The sequence below is a fragment of the Pyrgilauda ruficollis genome, unplaced genomic scaffold (assembly GCF_017590135.1).
Source record: "Pyrgilauda ruficollis isolate IOZ18807 unplaced genomic scaffold, ASM1759013v1 scaffold16, whole genome shotgun sequence".
Classification (NCBI taxonomy): Eukaryota; Metazoa; Chordata; class Aves; order Passeriformes; family Passeridae; genus Pyrgilauda; species Pyrgilauda ruficollis.
This window is the reverse complement of record NW_024514764.1, coordinates 12,211,358-12,227,387: the sequence shown is the minus strand read 5'-3', so window position 1 is coordinate 12,227,387 and position 16,030 is coordinate 12,211,358. Positions and strand designations below refer to the sequence as shown.

The following is a 16,030-nucleotide window of genomic DNA, read 5'->3' as shown; positions in this document are numbered from 1 at the left end:
ATGCAGCACTGCTGATCTCTAAAAATAGTTCATTACCTATTTCTACCTTCACTGGCCTCAAAGGTGAGATGTAGGACTCTGGTCCCCACAGTGTAAAGGTAAATTTACTACCAGAACACATTTCAGCTCATTTAAAGAATGGGAATATCATAACATGCATACCAAGTCTAAAAAACAATAAAAAAAAACCTATTCCTTTTATTTATGTTATTTGAAAAAATGCTTGATTTTAATAGTGCATAACTTGATTTAAGCCTTATAGTTTTTAAAGGAACTGTCACATCCTTTATTTGTAAACCAGTATTGTGGCTTGCACATAGTCAAAGCAGGAGAATCAGGATCAAACAGCAAATTAAAAACTATTAAATGATGGTGAGGAAAGGAAACATGCCTTTTTCATTTACAACTTTTTAGACAGGAGATCTAAAAGCATCCCAAGAGGAACTGAGGAGGAGAGACAGATAAGGATGCAACCTAATGTAGACAGGTTGATATAGTACAGCAATTTCATCTCTCACTTTCAATGCATCCTTTTTTTGGGGGGGGAAATGGTTTTCCTTGCTCATATGGGTTGCTTGAACTAGAGTTTTACCTCAGAGCAAGGATCTTGTATTGTATTTCAAGATTCTCTGCAGTGATGGCTCCCTGTCTCCTGGCCACCAATTCAGCTGCTACTGCCATTACTTAACCACAGGAGCATATGAATTTCTGCAGGGCTCGCTGCTGCATAAAAACTGTTGGAAATCTCTCACGATTTCCTTGGCAGTCAATTAAGGACTAAAATCACAGAAGAAAGGAGCTTTGGAGGAGCAGAGTAGTCTAACCTCCAGTCTGAAGTGGGACTACTGTCTATACCAGGTAAGGTGACCACTGCAGATGTTCTTACTGAGAATATGAGTATTTTGAGAAATCTGGTGAGAGAGGTAAAGCCATGATTAGCTATGGCCAGATACTAAAACAGCTTTTGTGATCTTGAATCACAGAGGCCATGGGAAGAGCAAGGAGGAAAGATTAACTCATGGAAAGCCATCAATGTGTTTGAAAGAGTCTGGGACAGGCAGCAGCCTGACACAAATATAAAGCATGGCTGCAGTGTTAGCTGGAGAGGGGGCTTGGTGCAGAAGTGAGACCTCACGAACACCTTGTGAAGGCATGAAGGGGCTGACCACTTAATACAAAGTTTAGATCTGCAACACTAACAGGAGACCCTAAAAGAAGGAAAAAGTTATTCTCAAACTCTATCTCTACCATAACTGTATTGGTAACAATGTGAAAGAGATCCCCCAGCTGTCTGCAGAACTCTTTTCCTTTTCCTCTGTGCCAAAGACAGAGCAACCCAACGTTCTACATCCTGTTCACACTCAGCTATTGCTCAGGACTGAATATAGTCCTGTTTGACAAACCGGCCTGTTTTATTAAGTCAGTAACTACACAGGTTAGATGATTTCAGATGCTTGCTCTTACAACCCCAATTTTGTCTACTTGGCATATCAATGTGCATTCATTAAATTAAAAAAAAAAACCAACCAATTTTAAAAATTTAAATTTTAAAGGAACCACATTTTTCTTCCCTGCTAATTGCCTTCTGTGGCTTGGCAATGTTTTTGTGGACAATGGGTGCTCCTGCCACTACTGTCCCACCTGGAACGAGGTTTGGCTCCAGTCCCACTCTCTTTCTTCAGCTCAAGCTTCTAGGATGATTTCAAAAGCTGGGAAGTGAGAGGATGATGCCACTCTGTACCACCTGAGGCAACATACTACACCCAAGTCCACAGCCCAAGATGGGCTACCTGGGAGGGTTTCTGACACTGCTGGTGCCAAGCCACAGGCAGCAATTAACAAAGGAAAAGAGTTGCTCGTAGCTTGACTGCTGGCAGTGTGGTTGATGGCTCTGGACAGAAGAACCTACACCAGGTGAGAAACAGCAATCCATGTGGAGCTGACTCAGGGCGTCACCACCAGCGACCAAAACCCGGGTGACCTTGCTGATGCCAAGCAACTGCTGCCTCTCAAGCATATCCTAGTGCTGGGGAGGCAAATGCAGTGAGCTGCAGAATGCATCTACCCCTCTTAGCATGTGGAATAGCTGTGGGCAGGCACTGGAGGACTGCAGGGTCAGCACCCTCACTATAAAACCAGTGGGATATCAGCTCGTTCTCCAGGAGCTCCAACAAGCACTGGAGCACTCAGGTGGGGAGCGCCCAAGTCAATGATATTTGGAAAGGATAGTCAGGTCTTGAGGAAAGGGGCTCCAGCACTGCATCTAGAAATGAAAATAGACCAAGGTGGGGCCAGCTGACCTTTCTGCCATGGCTGCTGCAGGAGATTAAAAGCTTCTTTGGGCTCTTGACTAAAGCTGGAGCTGCTGGCAGCAGGCTTTGGCAGGAGAGGGACTAGAACAAGCACTGGAGTCTCTGCCTTCCTCAAATTTGCTCATCTACTCCAGCCATGCAGCATGATGGAGCAGGGGAGCTTGACTGGTGAAGTGTCCCAGGCACCAGGGGTGCCCTGCTGATCCCTGGAGCAGAGACACAACTTGAGATGCCCATTATGGAGACCCTTCCCCTCCTCTGCCAGCTCTGCTGAGGTGGAGCAGAGCCCGTGCCGCACCTTTGGCTGGAGGAAAACGCACCCTGAACCTGATGAAACTGCAAGGCGTTGGTTGCTCAGCAGTGCCACCCACTGCGGTGCCAGCTGCCCTCCTGGCCACGCGGGCACGGGCCCTGCCCTGGTGGATGTTATCTGGGCCGGTGAGCCAGGCAGAGTGCTGGGTTTGCACAAAAACAACAACAACAACCCCCAGCTGCTTTCAGTTCAGTGCAGGATACTTCCGACTTCTTGTCAATGACCGAGAGAGAAGCATGTGACAAACACCTCTCTACTCAATAGCACGGGGCTGAAAATAAAAATACTCATTTTCCCCAGCTGGGCAGAAAACACCAGCACTTGCAATGACACTATCAGAGGAAAAGCACCATGACTTCCAGCACCTCTAAAACGAGACTGCTGCAACTGAGAGGAATCATCCAAAGGAATTCCCTCCCTTCTCCCCCAGACCCCTACAATTCACACAACAGATACTGCTGGAAGAATGTAGAAAGATGCAAGTAGATGCAGCTTGGCTGTCATGGCTGTGGGCACACAAAACTGCTCCCCCACCACCTCTCCACTAGTCCATCAGTGTGTTTGTGCCATCCAGCCTTCACCATCTCCTAAACCTACAGACAAATCTACAACAAATATTAGAATGGTGTGAGCCTTGTCTCTCTGCCCATCCTAGTGCCAGCCACTGCTACAACAGATTCCACCTCACCAGTGAAAAGCCTGGAGACAGCAAGCCCAGCAGAGACAAAGGTGTGCTGGGTTTACCTCTGAAGGGATTTAGATCTGGAGCACTCAACATGGACAAACTGCTGAGACAGGCATTTACTCAGGTGTATAAACATCACGGGCAGCAAACGCCAGCCTAGCAAGAATTCTCCTCCAAAACTTAAGAATAAATTCAACATGTTTTTAAATAATTATGGATGAATCACTTGAAAAAACTTCCTACATTTTATCTTCAGTTGCTGACACTGATCATGCAGCTGTTTTGTTTATAATGTAATTACACATTCCCACCTACCTGCACTCTTAGTGTGCAACAGAGTACCTCAGGTAGCAGAAAACCTAAAGGCTGACATTTCTTTCTGGCCTTTGGAAGTGACAGAACAGTTAGCACAAAACTTAATTTATTTGAGGTGGAGGGCGGGGGGTCGGGGGGATAAAGAGAGGCTGCAAGTTAATTTCCCTTGGAAGCCCGATGGTCTCCACCCAGAAACCTGCACACAAAAGAATACTGCCTTTAAACTGGTAGGTTAGGTCTGAGACCAGAGCGAAGGTTTGTCAACCATGACATGCTCCAGCTTGTTTAACAGTCGACCGGAGGGTTGAAAAGTCTAATAAAACCAAAAGGCCTTCCATAACAAAGCTGCTGCTACTTAAGGAGAACATTCACACCCATTCAGCAGGGTTTTTTTCAAACATGCAGAGGTTTTTGGAGCCTCCAAAGCGAGCTAAGAACACCAAAACAGAGCAGCTAGAAACTGAAGCAAGAAAAAACTGAAGTGAGCAATAAGGAACACACTGGGAACACTGAGTAACTAACCACGGGAAGAGATAACAAAAATGCTGCATGACCTCCCTCCCATCACTTGGATGCCTTTCTAAAATAGACACTTCAGCCTGACCACAAGTTATTGTGCAAGGATCACTGGGTGAAGCTGCATGACCTGTTATCTCCAGGATTACCAAAGGAAAGTTTTTCCCATGCCCATTTGGAAAGCTTCCCCCTCTTCAGAAAGAGGAAGGTTTATATGGATCAGTTTTGAAGGCTCTGCCAGCCCTGGCTGGGGAAGGCCCAAAGCCAATGCTTGGGGGCAGTGGGATGCTCTACCTTCCTAAATTCTCCAGTTGATTTCCCCAGCCGGCAGCACTCAAACCCCCCGGGTCACAAACTTCACTGCATATATCCAGAGGGGAAAATCAGCACGCTGTTTTACAAAGTGACAACCCTTTGCTGTAGTGACACATCCACACATCCTTTGCTGCCCATTTCCATCTCCTTTTGCCAGCACTGGTCTGTCTTAAAAGTTCAAGGAGCCTTTTCAAAGTAGCTCTTCTCAAGAGCAGAAAGCCAAGTTCCACTGAATGTGCAGATGTTCAGACACATGAAATCTCAGTATCTCCACAACAAAGAAGGCAGCTTTTCTGTCACCGCTTTTCCTGGTAGAGTCATGGACCAAGCAACAAAGGACTTGTGGTGATGGTCTTTGTTTAGCACTAGATGAGCAGGGGACACATGCTGCACACCTGAGGCTGCCAGCCTACCCAACAACTTCTGTGTGTGGCTTTGTTCAGGAAGGAACACTTTTCATTTCCTACGAAATAAATGTTACGGCAGTCACATGGACTGAATTAAAAGTACAAAGACCAGACCTCTTAGCCAGAGACCCCAAATTTTATGAAAAAAATTAAAAAGTACATGCCCTTGGAAATCCAATCTGAGTAGGGCCATAAGGAGAGTAAGAAGGTTCCAAGGTCACGTTTTACAATCTTTTGAAGCAGGAATGAAGGCGATGTCCAACGGAGACATTTCGTGCTGCCATCTGTACAGAGCTTCCCTTTCTCCAACACACTGCAAATGTTACAGTGCAAGAACTTGCTGTCTTTGCTCAGGCAGTCTTTATTTGTACACAATAAGGGCCTTGTGACGGAGATCAAGGCTGTATTTCATCGATTTGACACAATGGTTAACCTGTGAACTTTGCCCCGGCTAATAGAATAATTTCTATTTGCTGATTCCTCTTTTGGGATCCTCGAGGGTAACAGTAGCTTCATCCCAGCTCTCATTTGCATGTCTAGTACCAAATGGTTTTACAGCTCTTACTTCTGTGGAGCAGAGCCAGGACAAAGTTGATCAAATGCAGTAGCTACAGCTGGATCCTGAATCCCCACACCTCCCTCCATAGATCCTACCTGTATTTCCTAGGAGCTCTCCAGTGACTTGGCTCTGATTCATACTTCGCTTGTGAAACCTTGGAGAGGTGATAGAATCATGGAATGGTTTGGGCTGGAAAGAACCTTAAAGCTCATCTCGTTAGAGATGAGAACCTTAAAGAACCTTTTATAAAGCTCCACCTCCTGCCATGGGCAGGGACACCCTCCACTATCCCAGATTGCTCCAAGCCCGGTCCAACTTGGCCTTGGACTCTTCCAGGGAAGGGGGAAGCTATAGCTTGTGTGGTCCTTGGTATCCAAGCAATCAATTCCACAGAGGTCCCAAAGCAACAGCCTGGACCAGGCTGGCAGCAATGGCAGAACAAGGAAGCTCCTCTTCCAGATAAATCTCTACCAGTCCAAGAGGCTGACTGCCAGACAAGAAAACAACCAAAATTTATGACCCAAAAGGGCATATCTGTTAAACACTGAAGACATGGTTTTCCAGCAGACCTAACCCAACCTAAACACGGAATGCTGGGAAAAAAGGCAATCCCACCTGCCCAGTTGTACTGCTCTTCCCATTCCAGCACCAGCATGCCTCTAAACACATGCTGGAGATAAAGGCCAGAAAACTGAACCTCCAGAAAAGAAGGAAAATGAAGATGGAGAGAGGGAGAGGACTGACTCTCTGGTCTACAACAGGTCAGGGAATATATGGGGGTTGAAGGGATAGTAGTTTCTGGTCACTAGCTCTGGAGATAGATCCAGGGACTAACATGAGGCTGTGCTGCTAACCAATAGGTCTCACTCAGGTATTTCAAAGAGGTTTTTTCCTCTAGCTATAGCTTTGCCTCCCTCCACTGCTTCTCATCAGGACAGATGAAAGCTCTTCATCTATTAGCGATTTAGATCAGATGAAGACCTTCAAAAAACTGATACTTTGAGGATAGGTTGTATCTTGGGAGCCAGGGGACCAAGAAATTCCAGGTCTTACCACAAAAGTGTACTCTGGAGTCTTCAAAGGTAAAATCCAATTTCCATGTGGGTTTTATAGACTTTAGATAATCTGACTTAAAACTGCAACAGTTCTACTTAAATTCATTACTGGCTTACAACAGTGAGGGATCCAGACCAGGGCTGTGAGGAATGATGGTTTTGCTTTTACACACAAGTGTGACCTGCAACAATTTAATTTCTGAGTGCGACTTCAGGCAAAGCAGCTCACTCTGCTACACAGGAGGGGAGCAAGATGCGTGTCTCCAGAAGAGTCAGACCTTTCCTGAAGTTCCCTGAGCTGGGCATTCAGGGCTGCACCAGTGAAGGAAGGGGCAGCTTTGCACCTGATGAGTGGAGATGGATACTGCAGTCCCTCAGAGGAACTCAAACCTCAGCCATGTGTGTACTGCAAACAAGGAATAAAATGAGCCTTTTCACAAACCAATCGCCTCAAACCCAGCTGACTGCTGCGGGAATGTGTATTTCCAGGAGCATGACCTTTGTAGAGTCCAAAGCTGCACTTCCAAGTGAAGCAGGCATTAATTAACTAATTTATAGCATTAGGATAGAATGGTGTCAGACATACTTTTTATTTGATAAGTTCAAAAGTGTAGCTTTCATCTGGCATTGTTTCACTTCCAAATCATCTCTACTAACCCTGCAGCAGAGCTCCAACATCCCATTGCCGTGGAAGAGGTGGATAAAGTGGCACCAAGGACAATCAGCCTCACTCATGCTGGGGTGGCACAATAGAGGCTGTTCCACGCTGCCAGGCCAGGCTGAGCAAACCCCTGCTCTCAACCAAGTGTCACATCTTTTCAGAGAGATGCTCAGAATTATATTCACCAGCAATTTGACTTTTTAATCATTTCAATTACTGTGACTAAAACCCTTCAATTGGAACAAAACCAGGGAAAAATAACCCCTCTCCTTCTGAAGCAGCCTGCCTAGCTTAACAGACCATACCAAATTGTGAAGGTTTTTGCTTTTGTGGTCTTCACATATTTCATTTAATGCAGATAATTAACCTCAGTTTCTAATTTCAAATCCTCCACATAAGGAAGCAAAGTGACTGAATACATTCACTGACAGATGGAAAATTAAAATATTACTACAGCTTCTGCATGGCTCAAAAGACAGGGCCTCGCAAAAGATCTTTCTTCTTTTATTTGGCTGATTAACTGTAATTTGCTTAATGGATTTAAGGATGAGCCTAATAATCCAATGATATATCCAGGAACTGATTTAGGATATCAGCACCTCTGTTCTCATTTTTTCTTTAAACATAGCAATTTTCTGCATTATACACAGTCACTTCTGCAACCAGATTTTTCCACCAATTGTAGCAAAACCAGGTCCATGATTTATTTTAAATGGGTGGTGACTGCATGACTGGCCTTGTACCAGGCAGCCACAGTGCTGTAACTTCTTGGAGCACCTTCTGAAGCTTCAAATCTAGGGATGACCCAAGACCATAACATGTTCCAGCAGCCACTGACCCAGCCCAGGAGACAGCCAGCACTTCTTGGGAAGGTGGGAAGTCAACAGCTCAAACCTAAAATGGGGCCAGCATGTGTTCTCCCTGCACCCAAATACCCCTCCCAGTCCCTTTTCCACCAAGAAGGTCTGCCCTAACAGGATTTCACAGTCTGTCTCAATAGTTAATAAATCCAGAATCTAACAGACTATTAAAGGAAAACATCCAAGAGGCAGTAATTTTTAAAACATCCAATGGCAACTAATTATTCAAGGGATTAGTCCATTATAGCAACAACAAAGAAACTCTTAAAACATAAAGCCAAGTTGAACGGCAGATCAAAACCAAGGTGTTCCCACCCCATGGCCACCTCCTGGGTGCACTTCTCAGCATCCTGGCATTGGTTCAGCTCCCACTCAACCTTTTAACACCCCATTCTTTCTGAAACCAGGCAGAACTCAAACCAGTCTTCTCAAAATATAGAATTTCATGATCTGTGCCATCATTGTAAGCACACAACAAAACAGGACCATCACCAGGACTGGACCAGGCAGGCCACAACTCTGTCTAACCCAGCTACGAGGCCCTCCAAGGACAGAGATTCCCACCCCTCATATTCCCAAGATCTTTTTCACCATATCCAACCCACATCTCCCCAGGACCAAAAAGAAGGACATAACTTCCCTCTTGGGCTTTTAAGAGAAAATATTCTGTAACCCAAATAAAACTCAGTCATAACAAAACAAGGCTTTGTTTGCTGGAGGAGGGGAGAAAACACTATTCATTTATCAAATTAGAGTACTAAAAGCTTAACTACCTGTCTTTAAAAAGAAGCCAAAGCACTGATCTATAACCAAACACAAACACACCACTTCTTCATCTTGATTTGTGTGGAGGCAAAGCTATGGGCACAAAAGGTATTCTTCTTCAAATAAAATCTATTTTAAAACTTGGCAACCACTAGCATAAATACTTTACACTGCTAATGTAATGTAAGCATTTCCACGCAGAAGTTTCATCAGCTTAACAATATATTTTAAAAAGCTGGCGCTAACTTCTGTGCAAAAACACCATCAGTCTCTGTCCTGTATATCTTAGAGTGCTTCAGCCACTAAATCACCACTTAGAGCTCTTAGCACCAGACCCTCTCCCTGTTGGATTCACTGATTTCTCTCAAGAACAATGCAGCCAAATTATTCTTCTGCAACTTATTTTCTTTAAAACTGGAAATAGCCACTGCTCTACAAGGATTCCAAAGAGGGTTGTACTGATTACAAATGATACTGTGGGCTCAGCAATTTTAATTCAAGACAAGCATTCCCAACTTTACGTATGGGTCTAACATTCAGTAGCTGATTTCTTCCTGCAAACAAGCTCCCATGAAGCTCCAACAACCTAAGTGCAAGATGCATGTGCTGCCTCTCCAGTTAAAAGAAGCATCAGTAAAAGGGTAACACATCTTTAAATTTTCTAAATATGACTTCTGCACCGTTTGATTTTGCATCCTCACTTTTCCAAGCGGTCAGTACAATTAACACCAATTCCTTCAACACCACACAGTCTTGAGTCAGAGGTGTGCAATTTAATATTTAATTATGAACAAAGCTGCCAACCTCAAAATTAGGGCTGCCAGCTAAACTTCAGCCAGCTCCTTCCTGATGCAGCCCCAGCTTCTGACCGCTGGACCGTTTATGCTCCCTAAGCCACAGAGAGATCCCGTGCTTTCCCTGAACCAGTTACACGTTAGTTTGTCATTGCATTGTCCCACATCAGAGGTTGTCACATCCCTCCAAAGCTTCCTCAGTTTTTCTCCACATGCCTCCTCTGCACACCCCATGGTGAAGTGCTGGCTGTGTGTTTTGGGGAGAGCTGCTCTATGTGTCCTCTATGTGTCCATAGAGGCTGCCAGTGCATGGGCACAGGCACAAGGACTCTCCTGGTGATTCCTACCAGCCTGGAGAACCACATCACCCACCCTTTTCATTTGAACCACCAACACTTGTGAAATGTGGTGAGCTGAGTCAGCTCAGTACCTTAGAAATTAAAGCTTGAAGCCAACTTCTTTACAAAAACAAACAACCCCCTGTGTATATCAAATCCCAGGCTAAGAAATTTCTCCATCCATGTCCAGCAGCTCTACCACCAACACTCCTCAAAATCCAGCAACTGGAGACTTCACCCACCACCATGTGTCCTCTAATCACCATCATCCGGGCCTCCTCTTCAACACTGTACACTTCATGGAGTGGGTCAAAACCCAAAACAATTGGCAGAACTAACGTAAGTCTCTCAGTTTGCCTGGTTTTCCGGAGAGATGACACCATATGCTATTTTCACTTCCCACCACAGAAGAAAGCAAAGGCAAGGCCTGTGAGAGCACTGCTCTGCGATGCTTTGGGAATGGGACAGGAGCCCTGTCCCACACAGAGCTAAAGAGAGAGAGCACGAGAAACCCACCCCAGCAAAAGGCACGAGCAAACCTCCAAGCACCACAATTCCAACTGTCTCAGGGGCTGTGTTTTCCTGGAGCGCTCCAAGAGCAGGCTGCAGGCGGTTCTCAGGCACAGGTTTAATTTCTGCTCTCCAGCTCCGAGGAACGCTGTCCCAGCGTGTCGGAAGAAGGTTAATGAACGATTTAGCCGCCCTCACAACCACGTTAGTGTCACTTTCGGAAGCTGCGAGTTAATGCCCGAGATCTTCGGGGGTTGCCCTCTTTGAAGTTCACTGATCCATAACCAATGTCCAATTAATTTGCAGGAGCCTAACGATAATGACTATTGGCCTTTTCCGACGCATACAAAAACACAGTGGGTAACAGCGATGCTTTTGGCTTCGGGGTATTCTCAAATCTGCCTGCACATTTGCACACCTTCAAAAATATCCAGCGATAATAACGGGTTGTCTTCTGCCATTTGAGGAATTTTTTACATTTGTTCTCCTGAGAGCAGAGCTACTGCATCAAGATTTATGAACTTTCTGCTGAAAAAAAAAAACCTGGAGCTGATTCAAGATGCTCATTTGCTAACAGAGAAATACTTCTACTGCATTTGCTTAGATTCCTCTTTATTTAGGGTTTCCATGGAAGCCAAGGAATAGAAGTTAAATCTTGGGAAGATTAAACAGGCCCTGAGATATAATGCAAAACAGCTTATTTCAACATTCCCCAAAGAAGAGAAATGAGAAATTCTTCCACACATATGCCAAAAAAAGAGGTTTGTGGAAATTTTCAAAATAAATTGGAACCCAGTTTTTCAAATGCTGCACACAGCCATTGCTTCCTGCTGCAATCAGCTTCTCCAGCTTCTAGCACACTTCCTCAGGTGGGAAAGTAAATGAACAAGTCCCTAAAAACCAGCTTGTTCAAGACAGCTATTGCTATATAACATCCAGGAAGAAGGTTAATTCAACCACAAGGTCTTGCTCAAAGAGGAACAATCACCTCATAAATTAGTATCTGAGCAGTCTTTAGAATTGAAAAATGCAGAGCTTATGCAGTTCAGCAGCATGTTCCATGGCAATGCTCTGGACGCCACAGAAGCTGACAGACCAGCACTGAAAAAATAAAATAAATCCCTTATCTTCAGCTTCTCCAGGCTGAGAAGTGACTCCTGTTCTGGTGAGAAGGGCAAACATTTCCTTCCCTCCCTACCCAACAGGTCAGCAGAGTGTCAGTAGCCACAATGACAGGCTGTTGGACACTACAAATTAATAGCCACACATTTTCTCTGATCTCCATCCTCCAGGTAAAGATTTATTTCACGTTGTTTCAATTTCCTATGAAAATGCCCAGGACTGATGAACTTTACTTCAAAACACTTCTATTTTACAGCACATTTCTTAAATCATTTTACAACCTGGCACAGATATATTCAAATAATGGGTGAAGTGCACACTTTTCTTGAAGTTGGAGCTAAACAGCTCAGTGTCACATACAGGATTTACTTACTACCTGGTCTGGTAAGGAAACTAAACACAGCTGACCCTCAAGTAAGTTATTTTCAATCTTAACACCATCATTGCTTAAATAAAAAGATACTTAAATCAGAGACTTTTCTAATCCTTCATTTATGTGAGCACCCAACTGCTCAGTGACATGCACTTCAAGACACATTCAAGGTTTTTATTAATTCCATGGGAAAGTCCCAAGACACTGGGATATTTTTTTTCCTGACTCTTGATTAAAGCAGCAGGAGCCCGCATGAATTCCCTTTTTTCCCCCTCCCCAAGAGTTTCACATGCAACATCCCCTCCTCAAAATCTGTAAGAAAACAAGAATCAAACCGAGAACATTTTGCCAGCTGAAAGGCGCCGAGACCTTGCGTGGGGCGGGATGTGCTTCCAGCTGCCAGCCTAAAGGGATGGCTGAGGGAGATTAAACACAGAAATGCTTTTCATAAGGCAGGAGGCTTTGAAGAGGACAGTTCAGCTACTTCATTTCGTAATCTTCACAAAGCGTCAGATTTTAGCCTAAGCAGGTCTTAAAACAAGGAGATTTTATTTAAAAAAGGGGGGGAAAAAGTAGGAATGTGTTCTGGCTGGGTTCTGTTGATTCAGCAAGGGTTAGACACACACATGCTTATTGATCCCAGAGAGCTCCCTGCTAAGTTAATTGTCTGGAATTTTAACTGAGCTCTCAGCAAGTTTCAAAATCCATGTTGGCTGGAAGTGGGTGGGGGACCCAGAAAAAAACAGGCTGCAGAACTGTGCAAGTACTACAGTTAAAAAAACCCAGCAATTAGTTTCATGAAGGGAAGAGCTTCAGCAGGGCATGGTTTTAACTGGATTTGGGGATTCTGACTCTGACACCGTTACAATTCAGTGCTGGAAATCTCATAAGCAAAGCAGTACCATTATCAGGGAGCACCATCAATGCTGCTTCACTCCTACCCACACCACCAAGGTGAGGGTATCTATCTCCTGTGAGCTCCCAGTTGTGGCTCATTACAATTTCTACACAGGAAGTGTCACCACCAGCTGTACCTGCCCATGTTACAGTACCTGAACACTGACTTTCTGCTGGTGCAGGCTACAGCAAACCTGGTACTGCAGCTTGCCCAGCCACCTGCATGTGCATGAGGGCTACCCATGGCTTTGCACTGCCCACCAAGCCCTACCTGCCTCCAGAACACCTCCAGCAGCAGTTTCTCCAGGTGAAGAACATGCTGCAGTGATTCCTGGCACTATCAGACAGGAACAGCCAAAGACACCTTTAAAATGACCTGCGATTAGTTTCAAACAAAGCTTTACACCCCATCAACCCACTTGGCAATGCCATCCTGTACCAATGTGGATGTTCCCCAGCACCCGTGCTCTTCCAAGGTTTCCCATGTCCCCCATGGCCATGGCAGCTCCCTGACCCACTCCCCACCTACCTGAACTCCCTGCCCTCGCTGTAGCGCCGGGCTGAGGCTGCGCGCTGCGTGGCCGTCTCCAGAAGCAGCTTCTGCGTGAGCCTGCTGGAAGGCGCTGAGTCCCTGCTGGCCTCGGGCTCGGCCTCTTGGTCACACTTCCACTCCTCATCCTCGTTCAGAGTTGGCAGATAACCAGGCAGCCCTTTACCTGTCCCAGATCCCGAGCTCGGATCGCTATAAATTTTTGGACTTTCCCCACCTGTCCTTGTGTATTCCAAATAAATATCCGACTTAAGGAACAAAGGGTAGGTATTGTCTTCTATCATGCACTGAATCTCCGTTTGGGCCTGGTCAAACATGTCAGGGTCAATCTGCAGTTTCATGACACAGTCTTTGATGAAGCTTTTTGTGGCCGGTTTGATCTGCCGGGACACAATGCCATTGTTGTCGAGGATGTATTTTTTGTAAATGGCTTTTGCCAGCTTGAGTCTTTTTTCCTCATTAGACACGCAGGGCTCCAGCTTCCTGAAGCCACTGCAGGCAAACCAAAAGTCCAGCAGATCTGCACAGTCCTCCTGTTTCAGGAAAGTCCTGAAGAGGTTGATGCCATCTTGATCATCCAGCAAGGAGTGCAGTGACTCGGCCCACTTCAGGTAGGGTGGAGTTGGTGAAGCACTTCCCTCGGGCTCGTACCCCAAATCCAAATCGGAGCGCCTCGGTGTTGCCGTGGACGTCTCATTTCTGACCACATCACTTTTACCGGAGTAGAAACCATGGCTAACTGGCCTTGGGTCTGTGGACACGAGCTCCCCCTCCTCACCAGGAACCGGTGGCCTTGGAGCATCTTCAGTGAAGCTTCCTCCGAGGTCCAAGGGGAAGCCTTTCCCCTGGATATTCATTTTTCTGGTCCTTGCTTGCGTGGGAACAGTGGGGGATGAGCGTCAATCTCAAATCACCAATATTTGTAGCTCCAAGGTGAAGAAGTTTGTTTGGCTGAAACAGATGAGGAAAAAGTAAGCGAGTATCACTGGAAATAAACACTCTAAGACAACAAACTAGTGGTTATGCTCTGCACCTTTACTATACTAACACCTCTTTTTCAGCAGAATCAATGGCTTGGTAATTTCCGAGAGCACAGAATCGAGCTCAAACCAGGCAGGGGCTAAAAATGACAGTTACAGAGCTTTACATCCAGAATTTGGCATCACTGATACAGCTGACACCATGCTAAAATACCAGCCAATTTCCCAAAACTGGTGGTTTATACATGACCCTGGCATGTGGCAGCCCACATCCAAGAGATCCATACCCAGGTACCACAGGGCACATGCCATCTTCTGCACTGCCACCAGCTCCTCTGCACTGCCTACCTGGACAGGACACACACCAGATCATACTAAGGCAGCGTCTTTTTATCTGGCTATGGATATAGGAAATTCTTATCCTTAAACAGGAATTTAAGGCTTGTGAAAATTGTTATTAAAGAACATCCAGTCAGTCCTGAAAGCAGGGCTGCACCTTAATCAAACACAGGTGGCTTTCGTATGCTCAAGTGACATACCAGCGCCACATTCCTCACAAATCTCTGCGTTTCAGAAATACGCCGCGTCGCCTCGTCTAGCTCTAGGGGAATCCAGATGCATCGTTGACCCTAATATTTTGGGCATCTGGACTGCATTCTTGCTTCAGATGGGCATGTTAGTACAGGAGCTCAGTTCTAGCACTGCTTTTTGTAGGCAAGCCGTTGAGAAAAGCTTCATTTACGCTAACAAAATTGCATGCTACAAGCCTGGGAAAATTTCAGGTCATCAAAGGAAGATGAGAAAACCACCTTGACAAGGAAACCTGATTAAGTACAATGTTTTTAAAGAAGAGCAACGAGTCAATATGGAGGATGGAAGGTATGGGGAAGGCAGGGAAGGAAGAAAAGGGCAATCCCTGGGTTGCTACTTCTGCTGCTTAACAAATTAACCTCATCATTTAACGCGAGTAGCAAAAGCCTTGTGTTACAGAACAGCCTCAGCCTCTAAGCCCCAAGTACTGCAGAGCACCAACAGCCTCACAAATTACTCCTTGCCCTGGATTAACTCAATTGCATGTAAAAACACAGCAGGAAAGACACATTTTAGCTCGCCCTCCCTCCCAAAGCAAACCCCACACCAACGAATATCTTTGGGATGCTTTATAATTTTCCCCACATTTCCTGATCCTGGCTAAACCAAGAACCGCCGCCGATGCCGTGCCTGTCCTTACAGCCCACCTGTCCATCGTGAAACAGCCCAGCGAGCCCAGGAGCGGCCGGCGAGGATGGCTGGGCCCGGCGAGGAGCGGGCAGGAGCCAGCGCCGCACTCACACCCGGCCCGAGCCCCCGGCAGCCCCTGCCCTGGCACCGCGGGACGGGGCTGGGCTTTGGCACCACGGGCCGGTTCTGGGTGGTTTTCACCCCGCTTCTAGAAGCGAGCGCAGGACTCGCCCCCCCGTTTGCGGTGCAGGTCCCCGGTGACCCCCGGCCGGGTGAAGGGGACCCCCGGGGCAGCGGCACCGCAGCCCCAAAGCCACGCCGGGCATTGTTGCGGCGGGGCGGCGTTGGCTCCTCGCCCCGGCCGGGGCAGCCCCGGGGAGCCTCCTGGAGGACACGCGAGGCGCCCGGCCGAGCCTCCCGCCCGGCTCCGGAGGGGACCCGCGGGAGGCGCGGGGCCGGGTGGGCTCCGGGGCGGCCCCGCC

At 46.4% G+C, this 16,030-nt stretch overlaps 1 protein-coding gene across 2 annotated transcripts in view; it reads right to left on the bottom strand.

Annotated features, from left to right (window-relative positions):
- The window catches only part of AXIN1 (axin 1), a 70,239-nt gene extending 54,221 nt beyond the window's left edge, over positions 1 to 16,018 (bottom strand). The window contains exons 1-2 of one of the 2 annotated variants that reach the window (XM_041462465.1): positions 15,566 to 16,018; positions 13,327 to 14,298 (exon numbers count right to left, since the gene is read on the bottom strand). In XM_041462465.1, the coding sequence (XP_041318399.1) occupies positions 13,327 to 14,204 (878 nt within the window). In that variant the 5' untranslated portion in view covers positions 14,205 to 14,298; positions 15,566 to 16,018. The remainder of the gene's footprint in view (positions 1 to 13,326; positions 14,299 to 15,565) is intronic. The other variant, XM_041462464.1, reaches the window with a different exon arrangement.
- Positions 16,019 to 16,030: the final 12 nt, after the last annotated feature.